Below are 25,912 nucleotides of genomic sequence, written 5' to 3' on the forward strand. Positions count from 1 at the left end.
CCAAGAGATAATTTCAATCTGCTAACTTAGCAGTCTTCAATGGTCAATTAGAAGGCCTAGAGACCAAATCTGGTTTCAAATTTCAGCTTTTCGATGATGAAAATCTCACATGCACTCGTGTCCGCTCTAGGTCGATTTGAGCGATCTGTTCCAGAGCCTGGGTTGACTCTAGCCGATGACCTCGCTTATGGCTCACTAGCCCCTCTCCTAGGGAAAAGTCAAAACTATGTTCAAAACCGTGATCGTTTTCTCACAATTCTTTCGAACTGTCGCTTTTAGACACACCTGACTTCCGGATGCATTTTGAGGCCTTTTTTTCAAAGTTGACCTAAATGGTTGCCAAAGTCATAACTTTAGTTCAAGTTTTGCTCTAAGATCTGTAGTGTCGCTCTCAGGCTACGTTTTGATATAAAAACTTTTCCAATCCAATACCGTTTGTGAAAGCTATGGACAAAATAGTGAAATGCAGTTTAAAATGGTCAAAATGAGTCCAAATTCAATTTTAAAAGAAGATTTGGGATCTTTGTGACACTTTGAACACCCCTGTATGGTCAAAATTACAGTTGGACCCTAAAACTGGCCTAGAGACATCCTACGCCCAAATTTTTTTCTGCTCAGAATTGAATAAAATTTGGTCTCCCCTTGGTGTGTTGAACCCATAGGTATCCTCACTTTTTGTTTCTGACACCTCTAGGATGGTCAAATGATCAAGTATCTGTTTAAGAAGCTAGATGTCCGATCTGGTGAATTTTCAAGTCAAATCAGCTCCAAATTGGACCAAACTTGACTAGCAGGCTTATAAAAGGCTATACAACACTATGGTATGCTCATAGTAGGGTTTTGGCCTCAAAATCATGCAAGAGACATCCTATGGGTAGGATATCTATTTGCTCAGAATTGGGCCAAATTTGAACCTAAGACTCTCCCTGTGTCCAGCAACCCAATGGTATGCTCAGATTTGGATTTGGATGCCAAAAGCTCCCAAGGCTGGCTATTCTTGCCTTTGTCTAGTACAAAACGCTAAAATTCGCTTAATCTTCAATTTTACTCATCCAACTGAGATGAAACTTGTCACATACACTCAATACAACATTTAGAACATGCATATGATGTCAACTTATGGTTTGGTCTCAAAATCACCCCTTGCACACAATTTGGGTAGGATGTCTGGTAATTCTCGTCTTTTGCCTTTAATCTATCAAAATAAGGTCAAATTCCTGGTTTGAGAGTGTAAATAGGTAAAACCTACCTTCTAAACACTCTGATGACCTCAGAATTGCAAAATTATGCCTAGATCACCCTGTAGACATCCTACGGGTAGGATGTCTACTGCCTATTTTTTCATATTGAAGTGCTCCTAATGCTTCCTTATGGTCACAGCAAGTGCTAGTAAGCTCCACAAATGAAAAAAAATGTGCAAAAATCACTCACTTCAAGCAATTTATGAATTTTTTGCTTTCTGACTTCGCCTTTTGACTTTGGGACATCAAAAACATCGGAAAACACTCAAGTCAACATGTTCCTCGGGTAAAACGTACTCTTTGAACACACTGATGGTCTCAGAATTCCCAAATTCCTGCCCAAAAACCCCCTCGAGACATACTGCGCCCAAATTTTGTTATGCTCAAAATGAAGCAAGATTTGGTTCAAAGGTTTCCCTTGAGTTTAACAACACCTTGGTATGCTCAAAATTTCATTTGAATGTCAAAATCACTCCAAACAAGCAATTTATGAATTTTTCTCTTTCTGACTTTGCCTTTTGACTTTTGGACATCAAAAACATGGGAAAACACTCAAGTCAACATGTTCCTAGGGTATACCTACCCTCTAAACACACTGGTGGTCTCAGAATTCCCAAATTCTTGCCCAAAAACCCCATGGAGACATACTACGCCCAATTTTTTTTCTGCTCAAAATGAAGCAAGATTTGGTTCAAAGGTTCCCCTTGAGTCTAACAACACCTTGGTATGCTCAGAATTTCATTTGAATGTCAAAATCACTCCAAACAAGCAATTTATGAATTTTTCCCTTTCGACTTCGCCTATTGACTTTTGGACATCAAAACATGGGAAAACACTCAAGTCAACATGTTCCTAGGATAAAACCTACCCTCTGAACACACTGGTGGTCTCAGAACTCCCAAAAACCCACTGGAGACATACTACGCCCAAATTTGTTTCTACTTAGAATGAAGCAAGATTTGGTTCAAAGGTTCCCCTTGAGTCTAGCAACACCTTGGTATGCTCAGGATTGCATTTGAATGTCAAAATCACGCCAAACCAAGAATTTATGAATTTTTCGCTATCTGACTTCGCCTGTTGACTTTTGGACATCAGAAACATGGGAAAACACTCAAGTCAACATGTTCCCAGGGTAAAACCTACCCTCTGAACACACTGGTGGTCCCAGAATTCCCAAATTCCTGCCCAAAAACCCCCTGGAGACATACTACGTCCAAAAATTTTTCTGCTCAGAATGAAGCAAGATTTGGTTCAAAGATTCTCCTCAAGTCTAGCAACACAGTGATATGCTCAGAAATTCAATTGGATGTCAAAATCATCCAAAACGAGCAATTTATGAGTTTTTCGCTTTCTAACTTCGTCTTTTGACTTTTGGTCATCAAAAACATGGGAAAACACTCAACTCAACACGAACTTAGGGTAAAACCTACCCTCTGAACACACTGGTGGTCTCAGAATTCCCAAATTCCTGCCCAAAAACCCCCTGGAGACATACTACGCCCAAATTTTTTTCTGCTCAGAATGAAGCAAGATTTGGTTCAAAGGTTTCCCTTGAGTCTAGCAACACCTTGGTATGCTCAGAATTTCATTTGAATGTCAAAAATCACTCCAAACAAGCAATTTATGAATTTTTCGCTTTCTGACTTCGTCTATTGATTTTTGGACATCAAAAACATTGGAAAACACTCAAGTCAACATGGTCCTAGAGTAAAACCTACCCTCTGAAGACACTGGTGGCCTCAGAATTCCCAAATTCCTGCCTAAAAACCCCCTACAGACATACTACGCCCAAATTTTTTTCTTCTCAAAATGAAGCAAGATTTGGTTCAAAGAGTTTCCTTAAGTCTAGCAACACAGTGATATGCTCAGAAATTCAATTGGATGTCAAAACCATCCAAAACGGCTCTTCCGGACACAATCTTTCCAAAAACGCTAAAGTCCACTTCACCCAAGTTTAAGTGCCCAAATGAGATGAAACTTGGTAGACACTCTTAGAAACACTTTTAGAACATGTGTATAAGGTCAACTTGTGGTTTGGTCTCCTTTCATTCATCAAACGTAAGATGGGTAGGATGTCTGATCTTCCCCTTCTTGTACTTTTTTGAGGTCAAAATAAGGTCAAAATTGTTGTTTTAAGGTGTACTTGGGGTAAAACCTACCCTTTGAACAATCTGGCAACCTCAGAATTATCAAATTCCTGCCCAAAATGGCCTTGGAGACATACTACGCCCAAATTTTCTTTTTCTCAGAATGAAGTAAGATCTGGTCCAGAGGTTCTCCTTGGTGTGTTGATTCCCAATATGTCCAAATTTGGTGATTTTGACAACTTTGAGCTAGTCAAACACTCAAGATTTTTCTTCAGATTCTAGGGTTTCCTCAAGCTGTTTACCCATTCAAATGATTTCCAATTTTGTCCAAACTTGGTGTGAAGGCTTCTTTTATGCTAAGAAACACTTTGGTTTGGTCAAAAATTGGTATGGGCCCCCAAATCTAGCCTTGAGACATACTACGGGTAGGATGTCTATCTGCTTCAAATGATCCAATTTTTGTCCCACTTAATCCCCTAGATCCTGGAAACACTCTGGTGATATCAGTTTTGTAAAATGTTGCCCCAAAATGGCCCTAGAGACATCCTACGTGTAGGATGTCTCTTGCATAATTTTCCTGACTGGAGTAGTTTTTATACTTCTTTATGGTCTTTACGCTTGATATCATTCACCAACGACACTCAAAAGCACAACAATCACTACAAACAAGCACTTTATGAATTTTTCTCGCTTTCTAGCTTCGCCTTTTGACTTTTGGACACCAAAAATATGTAAAAACACTCAACTCAACATGTGCTTAGAGTAAAACATACCCACTGAACACACTTGTGACCTCAAAATTTTTCAAATCTTCACAATTTTACCTCTAGAGACATACTACGCGTAAGATGTCTCCAATGACAGAATTGTGATTTTTTTAGTTCTAAATTTCTCTTAAGCTCTGCCAACCCCTTTGGACTACTCACAACATTTATCAATCATCAAGCAAGCATCCAAATGCAATTTTCCTTTTTCCTTGATTTTATGTTTTCACAACTTTGATGAGCCTAGTAGCAAATATGACATGCATGATATGCTCAAGATCAAAATCAGTACGTCCTACTTACTCTACTCCTACTCATCACATGGGATGGTGAAATTTTTTATGCTCAAGTCGCTTTCTAGTCTCACACGGACTCTCTAGCCGACTTTTCACCTTTTCCACCTCACCAACTCCCCATCAATTCACACCTATCTCCTACCTAATACTACCAAGTCGAAGGATCTAGGCCAGACACACGCTCCCTAGACTCCCTCTAAGACCAAAAGAGTCCACCACTCTCCGATCCTATCTAAAAGAATAAATATACTCTGGCAAGCCAGAGGGACCTCTATCCTCAAGGACTACTCTTGATCACCTACTTAGGGTCCTCTTCCCCGACAATGGCGCCAATGTTGGCGGATACGCCGCGACGGATGTCAGCATACCGAGAACTCACCTAACATATAATGTCAACTGAGGAAGAATTTCGACCCGCAGGCGCGTGGAAGCAAGCAAAGGGTGTCAACCTCTACTCGATCGACTAATGACTACTTCCTATAGAGATATCAAATCTGCATGCCATAGGTTCTGTGAATGTGAGAGTCTCCTATAATGCTACTGCAAGCCAAAAGCCCATCAAACGATCTCAAAACTTCACAAAACTCAAGGGAAGTCCTACACACACTGGAAGACCGCTATCCCTTAGGTCTTTGACCACAAATCCTAACCCAATACCTTCCGTGAAAAAAAACGCGTAGTATGTATGGCGGATTTTACAGGTCACTGTTTCTAACATCTAACATGCTTAATGCGTAGCTCTACTCGCTCTGATCACGTGGATATGATGAAATGCAAAAACGGACACCTTTTTTTCACCAAAACTCCCAAAGTAGCTCGCGAGTGAATCTGCCAAAACACAGACGAACGCACGTGATGTAAGCATCAACACGTAGCTCTCCTCGTGGGCAACACGTTGCTGCTCTCTGTTTGGGATTCCGACCACCGTAGCTCTTGTAGCACACACACACACTCTCTCTCACTCTCTCGCGGTCTCCCAATTGACATAGAAGATAAAAATTATTAGAAGTCTCCTTTACAACGCTTTAGGTTTTGGTTTATATACTAAGCCTTAAAAAACCTAATGTCCGGCCAAAATGATCTGATTTGTCCCTAGGCTTCTATAGAGCTTAATTACAACACCGTGAGCTGGCTTTGCTCATCCAACAAGCATCTGCGACCAAAATACAATTGCCGACTTAAAGTATGAAGTTCTTGTAAACATTACAAAAGTGACCGTAATGGCTCAAAATGATAATAACGGGATATTCGATGATGTCCATGAGCTTGTATCTTCACATTACAGCATCATTCTTCATCTTCATCACTTCATCAGCATCTTTATATGGAATCTTTAGAGAATCTTTGAGGAATCTTCATGGAATCTTTGTGGAAGCGTTGTTGAAAGGTTGGTCTGTCAACAAAGGGCTAGTGTGCATTTGATTTTGATAGACAATTTAATAAAATGAAAGTTCCCAACATTTAAAGATTCTTTGGCTTTAAACACTTTGATGGTTTTGCAAATAATGAATGTTGTTCATGTTCACCCAGGTATGAAGGTAGGGTTTTTAGAGTACTGACCTTGAAATTTATGATCTTTGTGAATCCCAATCTCCATACAATGACTGCATATTCACCTCCATGGGTGGATCTTTTAAATACAACTCTTCAAATTGAGAAACCCTAAAGTCTAACTTCCATCATTAGCATCTCTCACAGCATCCCAAACATGATTAAGCCAATCTTCCTACATGGGCCGAATTCTGTCCAAGCCACCTTTCATAATGCACAACAAGAATTGGTTCCCTTGTTAACTCTAGTTCTTTTTCACCTTCTTTGTTGGACACTTTCTCACTAGTATCTGTAGGGCGGTCCCTTTTCAAAGTGTGTATCATATCACATGAATGAACTAGAGTGGATTATTTTTAGTCCTAAATGTACACTTATATGTATACATTAGAGGGGTTGATGTAAATGTAGCATGTATAATGGGGTATTATTAATAATATCTTGAATGCATGTGATATAGACAGCTTTTGATGAGTGAACATCCCAGGCTAGTATATATTGGTCTCTTTGTTTTGTTTCTACTAATGTTGATGGTTCTCTCTTCTGCATTTCTAGGATTTCTTATGAAATTTGTACTAGCTTCTAATATGCTTCTACCCTATGTGATTCTAGCTAAGGGGTTGGGTGACTTTTCCCCTTGATTTCCAAATTCTACTTACCTTGTAACCTCACTTTCATTTTCCACTAAGACAGAACATCCAGATTTTTCAATGATTATTTTATCTTAGTTGAGATTATTTTGGCTCTCTTTTCTAGAAACTCTTCATATTTCTTAGCTATGGCATTCTTGGTTCCATTTTCTTGGAATGGTTTGTGTTTTTTTGGCTTCTCACTGAATGAAAAGACTGTTTGCTTTTGGAGCTTGGCTTGAGCTGTTGTTATGACTTTTATTGGTATTTTTGGTTCACTATCTAATGAAATAAAAGGAATTACTCCCACATGTTAATAGAAGATATACTCTTATTATTAGGACAATTCGTAGGAAATTCTCCACCCTTCTTACCACAATCATAACAATAAATTTTTGGTGGAACTAGGTTGTTGTTAGGACATTCTTTCTTCCACCAATGATCCCATGCTCCATAATTGTGGAAACCACTAGTGATTGGTCTTTTCTTAGGTTGTGGATATTTTTTAACCGTAGGTAGTCTAGCCCCTATATTTGCAATAAAATATACTAATAAAACCTCTAGGGGTGCATAGGAGGTAGGTTTCACCATAGGTATATGTTGTGGTACATACCATCCCTCTTGTATTGGTAGAGATGAACTACTTTCATATGTAGTTATGGGGACTAGGTTTTCTCATCCAAAGCTCTTCAAGTTGCAGTAATTCATCAAGAATGGCATTATCTCTTGGAAATGAAGGTTTTTGGCCCACAACAACTTGAGATATCTTCAATCCAACTACAGGTTTTTGCAAGTGAGCCATCTTTGTTGACGGATAACTATAGACAAGTTTCCCTTGATATCTCAATGGCATGCCCGTATTGCAACATTTCCTCATACTTAGGTATGTAATATCACACGTGTGTTATGATTTTTCCATTTATCTTCTACGACACCATTTTTTAAAACTTAGTTATCCCACTAGTTGAGCTACTAGTAGCTTTTGTTTTATTGCTCTCACTGGAAACAATCTTTTCAAACTGGTTACCATTCATTCAACTTTTTCATTAGTTCCTCATATTTAGATATAGGGTTGGAGTTGTAATTGTGGTCCCACTTGATTTGGCAATGTACCTACCATTCTATCACTCTTACTTTCATTATTGTTTGACCTCTTCCTCTTCGTAGATCTCACAATTGTTTACTAAGTCTATGGCATTTAGAATTCAATATTCCAAATGTTAAAAGCCCTTCCAAGAATATAAAAACCAACCTTTCTTCTTTTGGTTTTTCCATTTTAGGACATCTAACAACATATTGCCTCATACATCTAGCACAATCTCTCATTGTTTCCTCTTGTTTTTCAATCTCAAGACACGATACTCAACAATGGTATACTCAAAAATCTTACCTTATTAAAAGTGTGGGGTTCAAAGTTACAAGTTTGAACTTTATATATGGCCCATGAACAAGAAAATACAAGAGTCGAGATAACAAAATAATAAGGCTGATGTCATTATAATGAAAAATTAGAAAACATGTGTGACATGGTCTTCAATAGACTACTCTTGTTAGCCTGGTTGTAACATACATAGTATCAAAGTGTCTATGAATTGTGTATTGGAAAGATATACAAGAGCATAAGGAAATAAGTTGGTATGTCATAACTTTGTTCATTAATGCTATGGCACCTTGGCATCCTATGTGCAAGCTACATGCACATAGTAATGCATTGAACAGAGATAAGATACAAGAACACAAAGAAATAGGTTGATATGTTTACAACGTTGTCTCTCATAAACCAACAATGATGGTGCAACAAACTTAAAAAAATGTAGTGTATGCTTACAACCAAATTATAATGTTTAAACATGAACATTCATCGTCCTTGTATACGCGATACACCTAAAGATTGTCTAGCTTTGTAAGCCATTTCTCATTCATGGTTTTCATCACCTAGAGTGGTGGGTTTGAATACCTTTCATTTTAAAGGTGAAAATAAGTAGTTAATGACTAAAGTTAGCTTGTACTATACAATGAATGTCTAACAACTACAACACTCCACTATTTGTAATGACTATAGGATGCATTGGCTTTCCTGATTCATCCACAGTGACATTGTTGATTTTATAAACCACGTCCATTCCTTGTACCACCTCTCCAAACACCAAATTTAGCCCATTTAGCTCGGGAGCAATGTCCATTGTAATGAAAAATTCATATCCATTCTTAGATGGCCCTGAACCTACCAAGGATAACAACCCTACCTGCAAAAATTAGTATTCAAATTTTGAGTACTTTAGCTCCATCACAGAATGAAAAACATCAATAGTAATTACCTTGTCAAAAATGTCATGCTCACTTTCAAATTCTAAAGATGAGATATCAATGGCATCTATCTCTTCATTTGCATCTTTGCCTCCTGTGATACAAAGCATGATGTGAGGTCGTGTTATTCTCAAAGAAATGTGAAAAAGGAATTTTAAATATAAATATTGAATGTGTGTATGCAATAGTGTGTATGTGTGTGTTACAAACATACCATAAATCATATAGAGGTTTGTTATTTCTTAGTCTAGCTTTAAATGATCATCAATGAGATAAAAATCCCTTGTATCTTTTATCGATTTGTAAATATAGAGAATGCCACACAAAATGCATATGGATTTTGACAAGCCTATAAAACAATAATAGGTAAGTGTGACCATCCCGGGCCAAAATCTCTATGTCTTTCATGCATATTTGTATGGATATAGATGTAGGTGTTTTGCATGTAAATGCATGCATCAATGATCTTCAAAATTACCATATAAATCTCCACCCTGGATTAGAACTCCATGAACCACCCTATTGATTGTAGTGCCCTCGTAATGGAGACGTATCCCATCTGATGTATTCCCCTTCTCGCCAGTTGTAAGGGCTATAAAGTTTTGTACAGTATTTGGTGCCTAAGAGTATTACACATACAAAACTCCATGTGCATCAATTTGATAAGAAAATCCTCATAATTGTTATTGGTTGAACAAGTAATGGTTTTGTAACATTATCAATATTAAACACAAATACATATTTCATGATTTGAAGATTCTTAGACATAAAATGCCTCAATAAACAAGAAAACCATTCAAGATTATCGGCCAATATGCTCTCTCTCTCTCTCTCTCTCTCTCTCTCTCTCTCTCTCATACATATATATATAAGCCATGAACATACGCAATTTAATCAATAAATATATGTACGAGGCATAGAAGCACCTTCTAATGATGCATATACTTAATTTCAATCTTGATAGGTAGTGTAACAAGAAAAGTAGACGTATAATGTCCTTGCATGGGTTACGTCTTTGTGTTCGATGTGTAGACTCGTACACCTATCCACTATGCACTCAAACTAATGAATGCAAGCAAAATAAGTATTCCATGTTGAAATCAATGCTTATAAATAAAAGTAGAATTCCATTTTAAGACAAATTTAAAAGCTAAACAATGAATCAATAAAATCTTGTTAGATACATCACGAGTGCATAAGGTTCCTACATAATGACTTGGGACAAGCTTGGTTCACATTTACCTAAATGAGGGATATGAAAGTAATAAGGAGTAAACCAAAACACGTATTAAAACTTAACTTCCTAGAAACATTTGCAAGAGTTTGAGAAAATTGTGCACGTTGGAACGGTGGAGCAAATGGAAATAATGACTAATATTCACCATTAAGAAGAAATTTTTGTAAATATCTCTAACTTTAACAAAGATGTCACATGATAAGTAGCTGATGGCTAAGCAATGCAAGTTTAGATACGTCGTATTAACTTGTAGGTATCACTTACTGGCACAAAGAATCATAAATAGGTGCTCTGTTAAGTATGGATCCTGATTTACCCTTGTAATTTTCTGTGGTAAAAGAGCACATTTGTAAGGCCCCCATTATGAGGAGAAGCCATCGTGCATGAAGGAAAATCACTACCGGAAACCAAAATTTTCACGGATAAGAATCAAGGGCAACTTTAGAGGCCTCGGGGACGGAGGCCCCCGAGACTTTTTTTTCGCCGAAATATTATGGCCGGACGACGGCCGAAAAGTGGTCGGAAAACAACCGGTCGGTTGGCCGGTGGCCGGAAGTCAATGGCCGGTGGCCAATGATCGAAAGTCAATGACCGGCGGCCGGTGGCCGAATTCAAAAGCGGACTTGTCTTCTCAAGGCCGGCCACACATGGACGGATTGGAAGGTCCGATTTGGACTTATTCGCACAAGGACAGCTACACATGGCTGTCTCTCATAAGAGAGGGCAGCCCTTTTGGCCTATAAAAGGAGGCCATTTCTACACACATTTTATAGTGTGAAGTTAATGCAACAAGGTGAGTGTGAGGTGGTGAGAGTGAAGCAAGGCGGGAGCTCTATCAAGGTTTTAATCCCTTTGTAAACTACTTCTTCTTTTGAAGTGCTAAAGCCATTGAGTGACTGCTTTCCCGTGGACGTAGCCCGCATTGGGTGAACCACGTATATCGTGTGTACTCTCTCTCTCTCTCTCTCTCTACTCTATAATCTCTTGTGTGTGAAATCTATCTCTCTCCATTAAGTAATCTACTCAAAAATCTATTTAGCTACGTCTTATTTCCTAACATGCTCTACTTGTATAAAAAATGTGATTTGAGAACATGTATGATTCATAAAGTCTATCAATTGGTTATGTGAGCAACGATCAAAGTCATTGTTTTATAAATGCAATGTAGATGTTGCTTGAATGCAGAGTGAGTTGCTCATGCTTTGCATAGATTATGCACAATCCATGCCAAACTCCTATTAGACCAGTATTGTCATTTCTAAGAATCAACCTTTGCACGCTCATTCTAGAGTTATAGCTTACCATTAGAACTCTTCATTGAAGCTCCATATGTGGACCATATTGTACACTGTTGCTTAATGATGATGGTATTTTCTAATACAAAATATGTCACGTTAACAGGGTATATGAGAATGTGAACACATCGCCTAAATAAAAAACATGAGGAGAATATGTTTCAATAATAGATATTTCAAAGAAAGAGAACGTATGTTTGATTTAAAAATTTAGTGAAAAAAAGACTCTTTTTGGCTCATTAAATGCATTACTTTTGGCCAAAGATCGTTGAAATGTCCTCTCTCTCTCTCTCTCTCTCTCTCTCTCTCTCTCTCTCTCTCTCTCTCTCTCTCGTTTCTTTAGTTTACAAAATTATAACTCACTACTCATCTTACAATTATAGCCCCACCCTATTCTTTTTCAATTATTGCATCCCAAGTTTCCAACGGTCCATCCTGTTGAACCATTTAGTCATTATATATAACTTCCTTCGTAATCTATTCTAAAGTTATAATTTGAGACAATCGGGTTATGTGCACACACAAAAGAAGTCTCTAAAAAATTTGCCAAGTATTGGCATTTCTGCATTGGTAGCATTTCTTCAATGGTAGCAACTTCCAAGGAAACAATATAGAACCTCTTCTCACATCAATTTCTTTCACAATTTCATAAGATTGTACAATTTGTGCAAACATTTCTATACCAACGTCAATGATGAATAACCTTGTTATTACTTCAATATGTAAGTAGCCACAAGACACAAAAGGGACGCCTTAATTCCATACCTTGGATGAAGGACGTATTAGCTAATGCAAAAAAGCATTAGCTATTGGAGAAACATTTTCCTAGAGCAAGAGTGGAAAAAGAGAATCAATTTCATGGTGATTTACAAAGTACGCAAGGGTTGTGTGTATATCATGTTCTAAAAGAGAATGGACAATAAATAGTAAACAAAGAGTGATTTACATTAAAGTACGCAAGGGTTGGGTGTGTATATTGTCCATTTTCTGAAAGAGAAAATGGGCAATATCAAAGAGAGACTAGAAGTCGCACAATAGTCTCTAAGGTGCACAAGAAAAAAGAATAGTCAGAATAAGGCTCTCCTTACTTTGATGTTTTCTAATGAATAATATGTCGGGCTACATAGAGACACGAGGCACACAAAGAAAATTGAGGTGGTACAAGACTACTTAGAAGTATATTAGGTGGTACAAGACTACTACAAAGAATCATGATTCACATCAAAGGGTGGTAGGGAGAAGAGCAGATGATAAGACAAAAAGACAGTTGAATACAAGGTCTTGTGAATTACATATATAAGGCAAATGTCTTCTTGTTTAGAGCATTCACCCATAAAAGACAAGTAATCATGGTCCTCATATAGGAGAATACATTCGTGCAACCCTAAAATATATGTTTAGCCATCTTTTGAAGAAAGTTTTAAAGAGAGCTTCCATTTAACCATCTCTACACATTGAGTTAAGCCTAGTTTATTCTCAAAGACACCCTCTATAGACGTAGATGCCTAGATGACATACCCATGTAATACGCATGCACTCCCATGTGTTCAACTCCAATTAGAATGAATCACCCCATGATATATTCTATGATACAATTGAAGATTCCTCTATCTATATCTATATAAAAGGCAACAATATTAACTACTTTCATAGTAATGCAATCACCATTCTATCTTTACCTCTGAATAATCTTTTAGTTACCATAAGAGCTTTGTTAGAGTAGGGTGAGATAATTTCTTGGAGCCACTACCCACTTGAGTTTATTGGCTTTGAGTAGAGTATGTTTATGTCAATTTACTAGCAATTGATTAGCCCTTAATTTGTTTACATCCATCCTCTTTGCGTCAGTGTTTGCTTGCTCTTTTGTCCCAATTGCAAAACCCAGTTTGTATGTATAAAGAGTCTTTTGCACGAGCTTTCGAACAGTCCAACCTCACTCAATTTGGACTTCATGTGCACTAGTTACACTCTCGCTTGGAAATTTGCAAAAAAAGAACTAATTGAGAGCTTTTATTGGATCCCCAAATTGCCCTAATTGGATCAATAAAGAAAGATGAAAGATGTCTGTGAACCAGCAAAATGAAAGATGCATGCCCGTACATACCTTGTGATTGTAGAGCTGTAAGACAAGACGCTGCGACGGGGCCGATGCTATGGAGACCTCCAAGAAGGCGCAAGGGTTGAAGGTACAAGGCATGGATGCCAGCTTCGAGAGGCTCAAAAGGCTCTCATAGTTGGAGGCAAGGGCCCTCTGCACCGCCCAAAACAAGCCAAATCCCATCACTTGCAAACCCAACACAAACATCATCAAGGCGACCACCACGCACATCAGAGAGCGCTGGCTGCTTGTGAGCGCCATCAACCGAGGTATGCGTATGCTGTAATGTATGCCCTCTTGAAAAACTTTCTCAATCACAGTACTTTCTCATGCCGTTACGGTAGGCATGTCACTAGCATCAGAGCCCACCATAGGTACCTGGCAGTGCCCAACCCTTATAGTGCCCTCCAAAGCTGCCTCCAGATTTAGCTGGTGCCCACCAAAGCTACCTCCAAAGGAGAGCCAACGCTGAGCAGTGCCACCAGCATCCTCCTCCAAGCGTTCGCCCTGCGGGAGTAGCCAGTGGCTCTTACCAAATGTAGCGCTGAATGAGCAAGGAAGCCCCCATGTTGGCGAATCGACTCGCGTCGTCCACGAGATGATATTCTGCTGCACCTGTTTTTGCCCCTGGATCTGCGCTACCTTTCGCTTGGATTGTTGCATAGGCTACTAGAGACTAGAGTAGTGCATGCGAGTTCCAAAGCGAGAATCGTGCGCGTTGCCTGCATTTCGAAAGGAACGTGAAGAGGGCGTGAACGTGCTCTGTGCACGTCTTACAAGGCTTTAGAAACATCTGTTGGTAAGAGTGTGGTCACGCGAGGCTTAGTTATCAGTTATTGATAACTATGTAGACTGTGCACAGACAAATCATTAAATGAATAACTAAGCCTCTTGCATGGTCAGGTGAGGCTTATTTATTCATTCTTCCTCCCAACTATGCCTTGAACTTCACAACCATGCCAAAATCGGCATAGTTACAAAGGGTAGGCTTAGTAACTCATTTAATGCGCATGTGACCAAGAATGAGGCTTAGTTATTTGTTCAAATAACTGATAACTAAGCCTTGCGTGACCATTGCCTAAGCCTAAGGCCTGGTTGTCAACTCATTCCAGATGAGTCTCTTTATGGGTGGGTCAAATCCTCTAATGGGTGGGTCTCTTTATGTATCTCAAATGTTGGTTGTCAACTAATTCTAGATGGACAAATATTTAGACTACTTGGAATTCCTATGAGGTTTAACGTAAGCTTGGAACAAAGGTGGAAGTGGGTCCTTGATAGGTTCTGAAGAAAAGTGTTCTCCTGGAAAATTATGCGGCTCAATATTTTAGCTAAAACCTTTGTCTTGAATCATTATCTGCTACCTTCTCAAAATTACTTTTTGTCTTTCTGGCTACCTTCTAAATCTCAACTCAATCAAGCTTTCAAACTGTCAAGAAGGTTTCTCTAGATAGGTGATGATTTCTATGCTAAAGTGCCCAAGGTGTCCTGGAGGACCTGCTATCTACACAAACAAGAGGTGGACTGAGTACATTCAACCTAGAGAGCCTAGCAACAAAATTGACTGCAAAATGGGTGGTAAGGTCGCTATCTTCCACTGACTATTGGACCTACCTTATCAAGAGGCATACCAATAGATTCTTTCTTTCGGACTACACATCTTGGAAAAATCTCTCCAAATGGGACATGCTGATTGCTCCTACACCCATTAAAATTCCAAACTCTTCCATTTCAAGTAGATTCTAGATTTCTTGGTTTGAAATCAAGAAGCATTGGAAAGTCCTTTCTTCAAGTTTTTCCAAATTTGATTTCTTTGTGTAGGACTCAATTTGATATAAGCATGTGCCCTCCAAATTTGGTCTTAAACCTAGTATCAAAGTGCATAAATGTTTCAAACTCGAGGTTTAAACAAGGAATCAAAACTTGGAAGGACCTACTCATCAATGAAAGGTTGATGTCCTCTGAAGAGATATCTAACTCCTTTCACATATTTGCTGGTTGTTTGAAGGAAATCCTCTCCACAATAGAAAAGTTCCACCTTTTGACAAAGGGACCAGCTAGAAGAGGGAAATTTGATTTCATTCTTCTAAATTTTTCTCAAATAGTATACAAGAAGTTCTCTAATCTTCTTGACTTTGATGCCTTGCTCAAAGTTTGCCTCAATGCTAAGTGGAAGGTGCGATGGAGCACAAAGTAGTAGATTTACACGTTTAAATTTACGTTGAGTTTCCCAATCCCCTTCAAAGCACTCTTTCTTGAGTTGACTACTTCTCCACCAAGGGATATGGACAGGGGAAACAACTCCATGATCAGATATTGGCTCAGGAAAATATCCAAGATGTTCCCAACAAGAGGATGTTATCCATTTGTTTTTACAATGCCCCAAGGCCAAGGGCCTTCTCAATTATCTTTTGAAAACCTGCATGTCTGTCCATCCACAATCCTTTTCTATCAAAGACTTTTTGTTGGGAGAATGTAGATTCATGGATATTCTACTATGGAATATGTGGAGGTGCTCTTACCTATGGCTCCAAGCCCTATACATGACTACCCAAGTACATGTCGAATTCATTTTCTCTTATGAGCTCAAAAGAATTTCAGAGCTTTGTATTCATTCTATGAAAGAAGTCTCTCAGGTACCATTGTATCTTGTTTAAAAGTCTCAGCGTGGAAAAAATGGGGCATTAAACTTCTAGCATATTATGAAGAAAGACTTTTTATGAGCGAGGAGTGTATGAAGTTGTGATTTTTCTTTTTGGGACTGCTCTTTCCCTACCTGTGAGCTTATACTTTTTCCTTCTTTTAGTATATTTTTTTGTCTCATTGAAAAATTAAATGACCACTTGGCATGATCTAGGCCATGGCCCTCAAGCCCAGTCTTATGGCCAGCAACAAATTTAATTTAATTGTCAAAAAGTAGCTATTTTGACACGCAGACGCAGAAGGGTGACAATGAGAAATATATAGAGTACTTGTACCTTGTTTTGCAGTGTTCAACAAAGCTAGAACCAAGCATCATAGCAGAGTTCCTCATCGACCTTGCCAAGAAGAGATTGAGAAGCAAGTTCCAAACGTTTTCCAAAAGCCTTACTAAAGAGAATGCCACCTAGATTCCTGAGTACTTCGTCAAAACTTTCATCATCGTCATTCATGTTGCTTTTCCCAATTTTTGTGAGATTCAAGAATTTAGACCTATGCCCTTACGCTTTCCTTAATTGCCCTAATTTGCATTATGGAAATTGAGCCTTGCCCAATAGTAACGCCATCATGAATAGCTCTAGCCTTTGATATCCTACATCATTTCCCCCCAATATTTGATCAATGAATACAATGCTTTCTACAAATGTAAGCATTGAGATTCAGCCTTCCCTAAAGATATTAGAAAGGAGCTTCAACATGAGCCTAAGTTCAAAGAAGAGGAATAGCACATAAGGAGTGGGGATGGTAAACATGATAGCAGAAACAAACACGACATTTGACACAATGATAGAAGGCCCAGAAGGGATGATGGGGTGTATGCATGATAAGGTGTACCCACTTTCAGCAGTCTCCCTCAATAGAATTACCAAAAAACAGTATATTTTTTCAAACTATTATGTATATTTGACTTGCTTACACGTACTTTTTAGAGGCAAGATTTGGTGGCCACACAAAATACATAGTATCTAACATTATAAAAAGTTTTGATCTTCAATTTTTCAAACCAAAATGGAAATTCTATTGTGCAAGAACTACTCTGATCTAGCCTATCACGCCCTGTCACAACAATGTGACCTTGATGAACAATTGTCTATATTTTTAATATATTTTTATATGGATTTCTTTATTTAACTTTATATGGATTTCTTTGCAAATATATATATATATATATATATATATAGGCTTTTCTTTGTTAGAAAAGTTATTTAAAAAAGCCTTAATTTTTTACACCAGATCTCTAATGATGTATAGATTACTTTGTAGATATTATGACCCGAAGAATGTGACCATGCAAAAAAGTAGAATCTTTAACAGTTCATTTTTTTTAGATCTAGCTCGGAGGATAACAAAGACTACTTAGAGGACCTCGAAGGAGTTTTTAAGAAAAAATATAATAAATAATGTACATTGCCACTCAATTTGATTTTCATGTATCTTATGACTTCATCATAAACTACTCATGGGAAAAAAATAAAGTCAATTTGAGTTAGAGAAAGGCACTTTCCAATGTTCTAATTTTTTCCACTTGCACAATTCACTTAAGGTGTGTCTCCTTAGGTTTGGTAAAGTATCAAGCCTAGAAATTTTGACACTTGTCCATATACCATGGTTTGGTCTCTCTCTCCCAATCCTACTTGTCTATTCCACCTCATGCAAGGAGGCTGCCACATCACCAAAAGTCCATGTCATCACCCCATATATCTGTTACGGGTTTGACCATACGGGCATCCACCTGGCCGGACACTTAGGTGGACACCACATTTGTATTCTTAGTATTCTGTCAAGATAGTGTAGTGATACTCTGTGTAGATCCTTCATCCAGAGTAGTAGGTCAATTTTCTTGATTTGTAACGATGTCATGATAATTGTAAAGGTCCGTGTGAGGCGGTAACTGGCCATTTAGAATGCCCTAGGTATAAAGGTCAATAACTTTAATGTAAAAAGAGGCTTATCTTTGAGAGAAGAAAGAGCTCTAAAAATGTATGCTCAAGCTACGAAGTTGCTCCAATTTGTAATCATCGCAACTAATAATTGGGTAATCTACTTTCAGCTTTGAAACTTGCATTGTGTTCCTCTTTCCTTGCTCTTTCATTCAAGTGTAAGCATTGTCAGTTTTGATGTCGTTCATGACTACGCATCTTTGATCTTTGATTGAAAATTTGAGTACTTAAATCATTATTTTTTACGTTCTGACCATAGGAGAGTGTTCTTAGACCATAGGGCGACATTTCTGGATAGTTTTGTTGCACTTTTCAGGACATTTTTCATGATGGATTGTGATTTTGGTACCTTGTCGGATTGCAACATCTAGAGTTTGTAGGATAGTGCCTCTAGGTGTCCTAAACCTCCTCCTAAAGTTCCGTTGCATTTTGAGTCCATTTGAGTGCCCAAATGGCGTGATGACTTAGAGCGGTGAGAAAGGACATAGGCAAATTTCCTTGATCATTGAGTGTTGGTTTGCTTGTAGATTTGTTGTGTTAGCTTGTTAACGTTCACTTCTTGAGATTGACAACCTCCAAGAGTCTCCGTGCCCCATCCGAGTCACTTCCTTTGAGTATTGACATTATATTAGTGCCCAATAGCTATGCTTCAGACGTCCGTCGGTGACATGCCAACATTGTTGTCGTTGTTGGGGATATGATCCTTAGATGGTGAGTGACCTAGTGCATATTTAGAGTGCTCTTTTTCGAAGATTTGCCTTCCATTCCATTTACACCTTAGCAGTGAAGCAACTAGACACGGGGTTTAGTGATTCGTAGAGTTTAGGAGTCGAGGACTTGCTAGATCTATTCTCGAGACGTAAAGAGGATTGTGAGTGAGATAGCCAAAAGCATTTCATTCTTTGATTTTCTCTATGCTTTCAGAGTGCTGTATCATCAGTTTCGACTTTATTTTGTACCGTTTTGTTTGTTTTTGTTTCATGTTTCATTTCAGCACTTAGGAGTAGGGTAAGTAGGAACTATCACCATCAAATTTGGGCTAAAAGATTGAAAAAAAAGAAGCTCCACACATCCATAGATCATTTTTATGCCCTAACCATGCTGGCAGTTTGGACCTTCCAACGTAGCTGAATCAAAATCTTCCACTGGTGTCTGGTTCACATCTTTGTAACTATGGTCTTTTAGGTATATTTTGGTTGTAGTCTCCCTACGCCTGAGGTATATGTGGTCATAACCCCAATCTTGTACCATCTTTAATTGTCTCATGAACGGTCTTCCCAAGATGATCTCGTAATTGTTCTTTTTGACAAAATCAACTATTGCAAATGTATGCACATACTTGATTCCGCAAGAGGTGACAATTACTTTTTCTAAAAGTCCTAGAGGCTTTTCCATGAACCCATCTGCCAGTTGTAATTTCATTCTGGTTGCTCTCAAAGCCGGTTTTCCCCATTTTTTCCAGGTGGTGATAGCGACTCCTGCTCCACTATCGAGGATAGCCTTGGATACTACTCCCTGGAATTCTACTGGTAGTGTGGTATTCCATCTTCTCCCTCATAATATTCTCCAACTTTGTTTAAAGGTACATGCCTCGTGTTCAGTTGAGGCTTGTCCAATTCTCTGATCCCTTCTTGAATCCTCGAGGTAAGGTCTTTTACTCCAAAGTTTTCTAAGCATTTGCCTACGGTGGTCCACATGTTTGGTCGTAACCTCAGGAGTTCGGCTAACGTGATTGTGCATGCCACAGGGGTGGACAATAACTCAATCAACCCTTGTGAATCCATTACTCTGCTGGGAGAAAGTCTTTGAGATGGTATTGCTCTCACTTTAGACTTAGCTTCATACTCCCCTAGGTAAGAGGGTAGAGTTTTTAGCGAGTCAGGTTGTTGGCTGTGCCCCGAGCTAATTGACCCCTGGTCCCCCCCTTGTGAATGCATATCAAAGTTCATTTGTGATCTTGCCTCAAATTCTTCAATGGGAGGTAAGATCTCATTTTTCTCCTTCTCAGCGCAATTTAGTTGGTAGTTTAACCCATTAGCTTCATTTGCTTCCCCTATTTTCTTCCACAGGTCATCTAGACTGTCACACTCTTTACCCATCCCCGCCGATGTTTTGGGTTGGAAACCATCAAATGTCCATCTGTTGTATTTGACACTATGATAGTTTCCCACTTAGACTCTGAGGCGATTTAGTTGGTAGTTTACCCCATTAGCTTCATTTGCTTGCCAGATTTTCTTCCACAGGTCATCTAGACTGTCACACTCTTTACCTATCCCCATCGATTTTTTGGGTTGGAAACCATCAAATGTCTCATCTGTTGTATTTGACACTATGATAGGTTCCAGCTTAGACTCTAAGGCAGTCGTGAGTCCCTCCTTTGTGTCCGCTTGTTTCTCTAGAGTTGGTGTGGTAGGGGTTGGAGCTGGCACCTTGTGCCAACTTGCAGGTTTACTAGGTGGGTTTGCTTTCAAGGATTGGGTTGTTTCAATCATCTTCCGACACATTTCCAACCTCTATTTTTCTATTTCCGCATATGGATAAGTCATCCATATTTGCTCTTGGTTTTCGTTGTTTTTGAGTCTGGCTTCGTATGCTTTTAAAAGTGCGACAAGCTGCTCATTTACTTTTTCTACCAGTACTGATCCTCCCGATCCTACACTTTTGGGTTCCACTATTTCCTTGGGTCCTATAATCTATTCTTTGTGTGTTTTAGCTCCTCGGATAGAGCCGTTTGCTCTCGTTCCTTCCTGGCTTTCATACGAGCCTTTCTAGCTTTCCAAGTGCTTTATTGATTTCTCATTTTTGCACTAGGGGCATCGGTCTTTGCCTCTTCAATTATGAGTTCATTTGTCCTTCTTTGAGCTTGTGCCCGTGTGACTACCTGAATAGGTATTACTGTTTCATTTTCTAACCCCCCACTGGATGGCACTGCTTCCAGCATTGTTAAAGTGGTTTTTGCTCCTTTGCTCAGGTCTTAGGGCATTTGGGAATCAAGTGAGAAATTCCACATTTGGTGCAATACTCTTTGACTCTAATGATTTCATTGTGAGGACAATCCCTTAGCTAGTGATCTCCGCCACACTTGTAGCAGGGTCCCATAGGTTGTTGAGGTGCTCCTCTCTGTTGGTAAGCATGCCTCTGCCCACCCATGTCTCCGTTGGCTATGAACAATAGTGTTCGTTAATCCACGTTGTATTTTGTTTCTCCTGCAGCCTGGGCAGCTGTTGGTGGGCACGTACTTCCAATCATGCTCCAAATGATTCTTGTGTCTTAGGTTCTTTAGGTGGATAATAGACAGGATTTGCTGCATATCCATTGGAATCTTCGTAATATGCATACATGGGTACCAAATCCTTCTCTTCTGGTTCCTTTACCATCGGTGCATACCTTATGCCAACCGGTCTTACTCTTGGTAGGGGTGGTTGTTTCCCTAATACTGGTTGTGGTCTTTCAACTCCTATAGGTCTTGGTAGGTTACCTGATGATACCTAGGCATCGGTGGGATTTGAGGAGATGCTACTTGAGCTTGGGGAGCATAAGGTCACTCTCTCACATATCCCTTGTTATAATAACATTCCTCCGTCACATGGTTTGTCCATTTTTGTTCAATTGCACACCATTTCGGCTGGGCTGCTTAGCCTGAGGCTTGGCATACATACTAAATTTTTTTAGCACTTCTTCCACTAGCTGCTCCTAGCTTACAGCTACTTCTCCTTTCTGTGCTGACTTAGCGGACTTGCTTCCACTTTGTTGTGAAGATGAATCATCATCAAGATCCTTGAATTCACCCTCCTTGTAGACCACACAATTGTCTACAAGGTAAAGAGCTTCCTTAGTTAACTCATTTAACGTTGTGCTCCTCTTCATATGTAAGTCCTTCTAGAGATCTGCGTTTCTCAGTCCTTGAATAAATATAAGCATAAGTCTAGACTGGGTTGGTAGTTCTTCCACATGGTAGAACTTCACATATCTCTTTAGTCGTAGGCCTGCCTTTCGCACAGATTCCCCCTCCTTCTGTTTGAATTTATGGATTTGTGAGACTGTATTATGAGCTATCCCCCTTTGTGAGAATTTCTCAATAAACTCGTCAAAAGCCTCCTCCATAGACTCAAAATCTCTACGCTCCACAGAATCAAACCAAGTGGCTGCATCCTCTTCTAGGGTAAGTCCAAACCCTGCAAATTGAGTAGGAAAATCCAAAACTTCTTCAGTTCCAATTACACGCACGAAGGTTGCCTTTTGCATAGATTCCCCTTCCTTCTGTTTGAATTTATGGATTTGTGAGACTGTATTATGAGCTATCCCCCTTTGTGAAAATTCCTCAATAAACTTGTCAAAAGCCTCCTCCATAGACTCAAAATCTCTACGCTCCACAGAATCAAACCAAGTGGCTGCATCCTCTTCTAGGGTAAGTCCAAACCTTGCAAATCGAGTAGGAAAATCCAAAACTTCTTCAATTATAATTACACGCACGAAGGCTGCTACATGATCCCTAGGATCTCTGTTTCCCGAGTATTTCTTGTTTACCCATTTTTGCACCTGAGAAGGTCTAATTCTACGATGGTCTACAAATCTCATCATTGGTTCTCCTCGTCCTCTTCGATATGCCTCTTTTGGCCTTCGGTAGTGGGAGAATTCCTCTCCCAGAGGTGCTCCTAAGCCATAATTTCTGACGGTTCTTGCAAGAGGTGGTTCATCTCTCTGAACTGGTTCTCTTTGTTCTCGTTATATGGGTTGTCTTCCGGGCTCTGCCGACTCTTGAGTTTTCGGCTTACTCTTGCCTTGATAATGTGAATGGAGTGGTGGTTCTTGTAAATATCTTAGCCCTCGTGCGGTTGGATAACCACCTCTATTTAGGTCTTGTTCGGATGTTGCATTTTGTTGAAGCCATGCGTGCAATGATGGTTGGGTTGCCTGTTGGTTTTGATAGAAAGTCTGCTGCCATTTAGAATGTGATGTTGCATCGTACTCTTCTGAAAATGGATTTGTAGACTTGCTAGGGGTATAGGTGGACCTTGGTACTTCTTTGGGGGCATATGTTGATGTTTCTGGAACTGTTGCCTTATCTACCTCCTTTGGCAGAATTCGTTTGTATTCTCACCCATACTTGTCAACAAAAATGATATCCTTCCCAATAGCAATTTCATAAGAGAACTAGTAAAGAACCTTGTCATCGCTTAATTCATTTGGGTAGGGTTCTTTGCATGAAAAGTAAGAGACTACTCCCTTGCTCTCATGCTTGTAAATTACCACATTCTCATTATAGGTAGAGACTCTGGTTGTTTTTTTATCATACATAAAAAGAGCTCCAGGTCAATCAATTTTAGGAGGCGGCTCTTGAGTTTTTGAGACCATTTTTCCTTTTGCCACGTTATCTCCATACCTGTTGTAATCCTCAGGGTTTCTAACTATCAGATAATGGTTCCCCCTTTCATCTCAAAATCTATCTCCATCATCATAGACACAAATTATCTCCAGTCTCTGAGAAGGTCGTTCCTCTATACAAATACACTTGCATCCCCAATAGTCAGAATAAACTAGGGCTCCCCGAGAGTTTGTTCCTTCTAAGAAGCTTATAGTGAAATTGGCGTTGTTCAAAGGGTTTTGGGAGGTACTTCCTCCTAGCATTGGTCCTTCACTGGAGAAGCCTCCTGGCTGTTGACTAGCCATCATGAAGGACTTGTCTGATGAAGTGTCAGTATCACTACCTTCCTCAATGATTGGGGCTAATGGATCTAGACTTGCCTGAGTTACACTCTCCTCAGTGGGGATACTAAGCTATCCTGATCACATGCCACTTTTTGGTCTCTTGGAATGTGTCTTCCTAATCTTAAATTCATCAAACTTAGCAATGCAATTTATCACAAATCCAACCACTCACCTGGCAAGGGAGCAGTTTCTGCACAACTTCTTGCTTTACTGCTGAATATACCCGTACACAAGCGTTTAATTTCGGCAATCGAATCAAAGAATTTAACTGCTAGAGGTGGTCTTAGTAATGATTGGTATAACTGGAGTGTTAATCCCAACCACTATTGTACTCTATACACTTTTGACGTTTTTGATTAGGTCGACTAATCTTGAACTGTACACCACCTATGTGAGGTAACGTCTTAATTCTCGTCTTTGCTCCCTAAATAGGTCAAACAAAGTCCAATTTCACTTCTAAAAGAAGTTATGGAACCCTTAAGTCAACTAGAACCTCCTTGTATGTCCACAGTATAATATTATCCTAAAAATGATCCTATAGACATTCTACACGTAGGATGTCTAGTTGATCTATTTTAGATAAAATTTTCACTATAGCTTTCCCTTGATGTGATGAGCTCACAGATGTTCTCACTTTTTGGTTTGGACACTTATAAGTTGGTCAACTGATCAGAAATCTATTCCAGAAGCCTAATGTCCATTCTGATGAATTCACCAGTCAAATCAACTCCAAATTGGACCAAACTTGACTAGGGGGTTTGCCTAAGGCTATATGAGAGCCTGACATGTCTTAATTATAATTTTTGCCTTTTAATCATGCATTAGACATCCTACACGTAGGATGTCTTTTGCATCAAAATTTAACCCAACTTGGCCCACAAATTTTCCTTGATGTGCTGATCACCCTGGTGTGTTTAGATTTGTGTTTGAATGTCAAAAGACCCCAAACTTAGCTATTCTGGCCTTTTTTTCCCGCTAAAGTTTGTTTAAACCCCAAGTTTCTCACCCAATTGAAATGAAACCTTTCACATGCACTCAATCAATCATGCACATGAAGACATCCTATGGTTTTGGTCTCAACATTATGTCTTGGCACAATTTGGGTAGGATGTCTGGCAATTCCTGTCTTTTGGCCACAATCTATCAAAATATGGTCAATCTTCCACTTTCTAGGTAAAATAAGGTAAAACCTACCTTCTAAACACTCTGGTCAACTCAGATCCTCAAAATTCCGCCAGATCACCCTGTAGACATCCTACGCGTAGGATGTCTATTGTCTTAGAATTTAATTTTTTTCTGCCAGTGGACTTCCCTATGCTCTGTAGACCTCCCAACAATAATCACAAAAACTTTTGGACTTCAATTCAGCTTCTAAACACAATTTACCGTCTTTTATATTTCTTCGATGAGCCTAACAACAAATATAACATGCATGAATTGCTTCAGATCATAAATCATGATGTCCTACTAACCCTACTCCTACTCATCATGTGAGATGGTGATTTTGGTGCCTCGGTTGCTTCCTGGCCTCACACGGATTCTCAAGCTATCTTCTCACCGCATATACCACTCGAACTCCTACTCTCCACACCACAACCTAACTCCTATCTAACACTACCTAAGATGGACGATCCAGGCTAGCCCTACGCTGCCTAGACTCCTCCTAAGACCTAGAGAGTCCACCACCCTCTGATCCTATCTAAATGTAAAATAAGACTCTCGCAAGCCAGAGAATCCCTATCCTCGAGGACTAGTCTCGGACACCTACCTAGGGTTTTCGTCACCGACAGTGGCGCCAATGTTGGTGGATATGCCGTGACGGATGTTAGTACAACGAGAACTTACCTAACAAGAATTGTCAGTTAAGGACGAAGCTCGACCCATAGGCGCGTGGAAGTAAGCATAGGGTGGCAACCTACGCTCGACCAACTATTGACTACTTCCTATAGCGGTCTCTACCCAATGTCTAAGTTACAGCCTACTATTGTGCACAGGAGGAGATTTCCTAAAACGCTTCCATGAGCCAAATACCCATTAGACGTTCTCAAAACGCTACAAAACTTG

At 39.3% G+C, this 25,912-nt stretch overlaps 1 protein-coding gene across 1 annotated transcript; it reads right to left on the bottom strand.

Annotated features, from left to right (window-relative positions):
* Nucleotides 1-8,355: 8,355 nt before the first annotated feature.
* Nucleotides 8,356-14,214, bottom strand: LOC147464534 (uncharacterized). The gene is made up of 5 exons (XM_086509564.1): nucleotides 13,881-14,214; nucleotides 13,509-13,655; nucleotides 9,351-9,492; nucleotides 8,884-8,966; nucleotides 8,356-8,811 (listed from the first exon to the last, which is right to left on the bottom strand). The coding sequence occupies exons 1-5, from the start codon at nucleotides 14,163-14,165 to the stop codon at nucleotides 8,596-8,598; spliced, it is 873 nt and encodes a 290-aa protein (XP_086365690.1). The 5' UTR covers nucleotides 14,166-14,214; the 3' UTR covers nucleotides 8,356-8,595.
* Between the last annotated feature and the right edge of the window lie 11,698 nt (nucleotides 14,215-25,912).

The sequence above is a fragment of the Adiantum capillus-veneris genome, chromosome 1 (genome assembly GCF_014529385.1).
Source record: "Adiantum capillus-veneris isolate H3 chromosome 1, ASM1452938v2, whole genome shotgun sequence".
Taxonomy (NCBI): Eukaryota; Viridiplantae; Streptophyta; class Polypodiopsida; order Polypodiales; family Pteridaceae; genus Adiantum; species Adiantum capillus-veneris.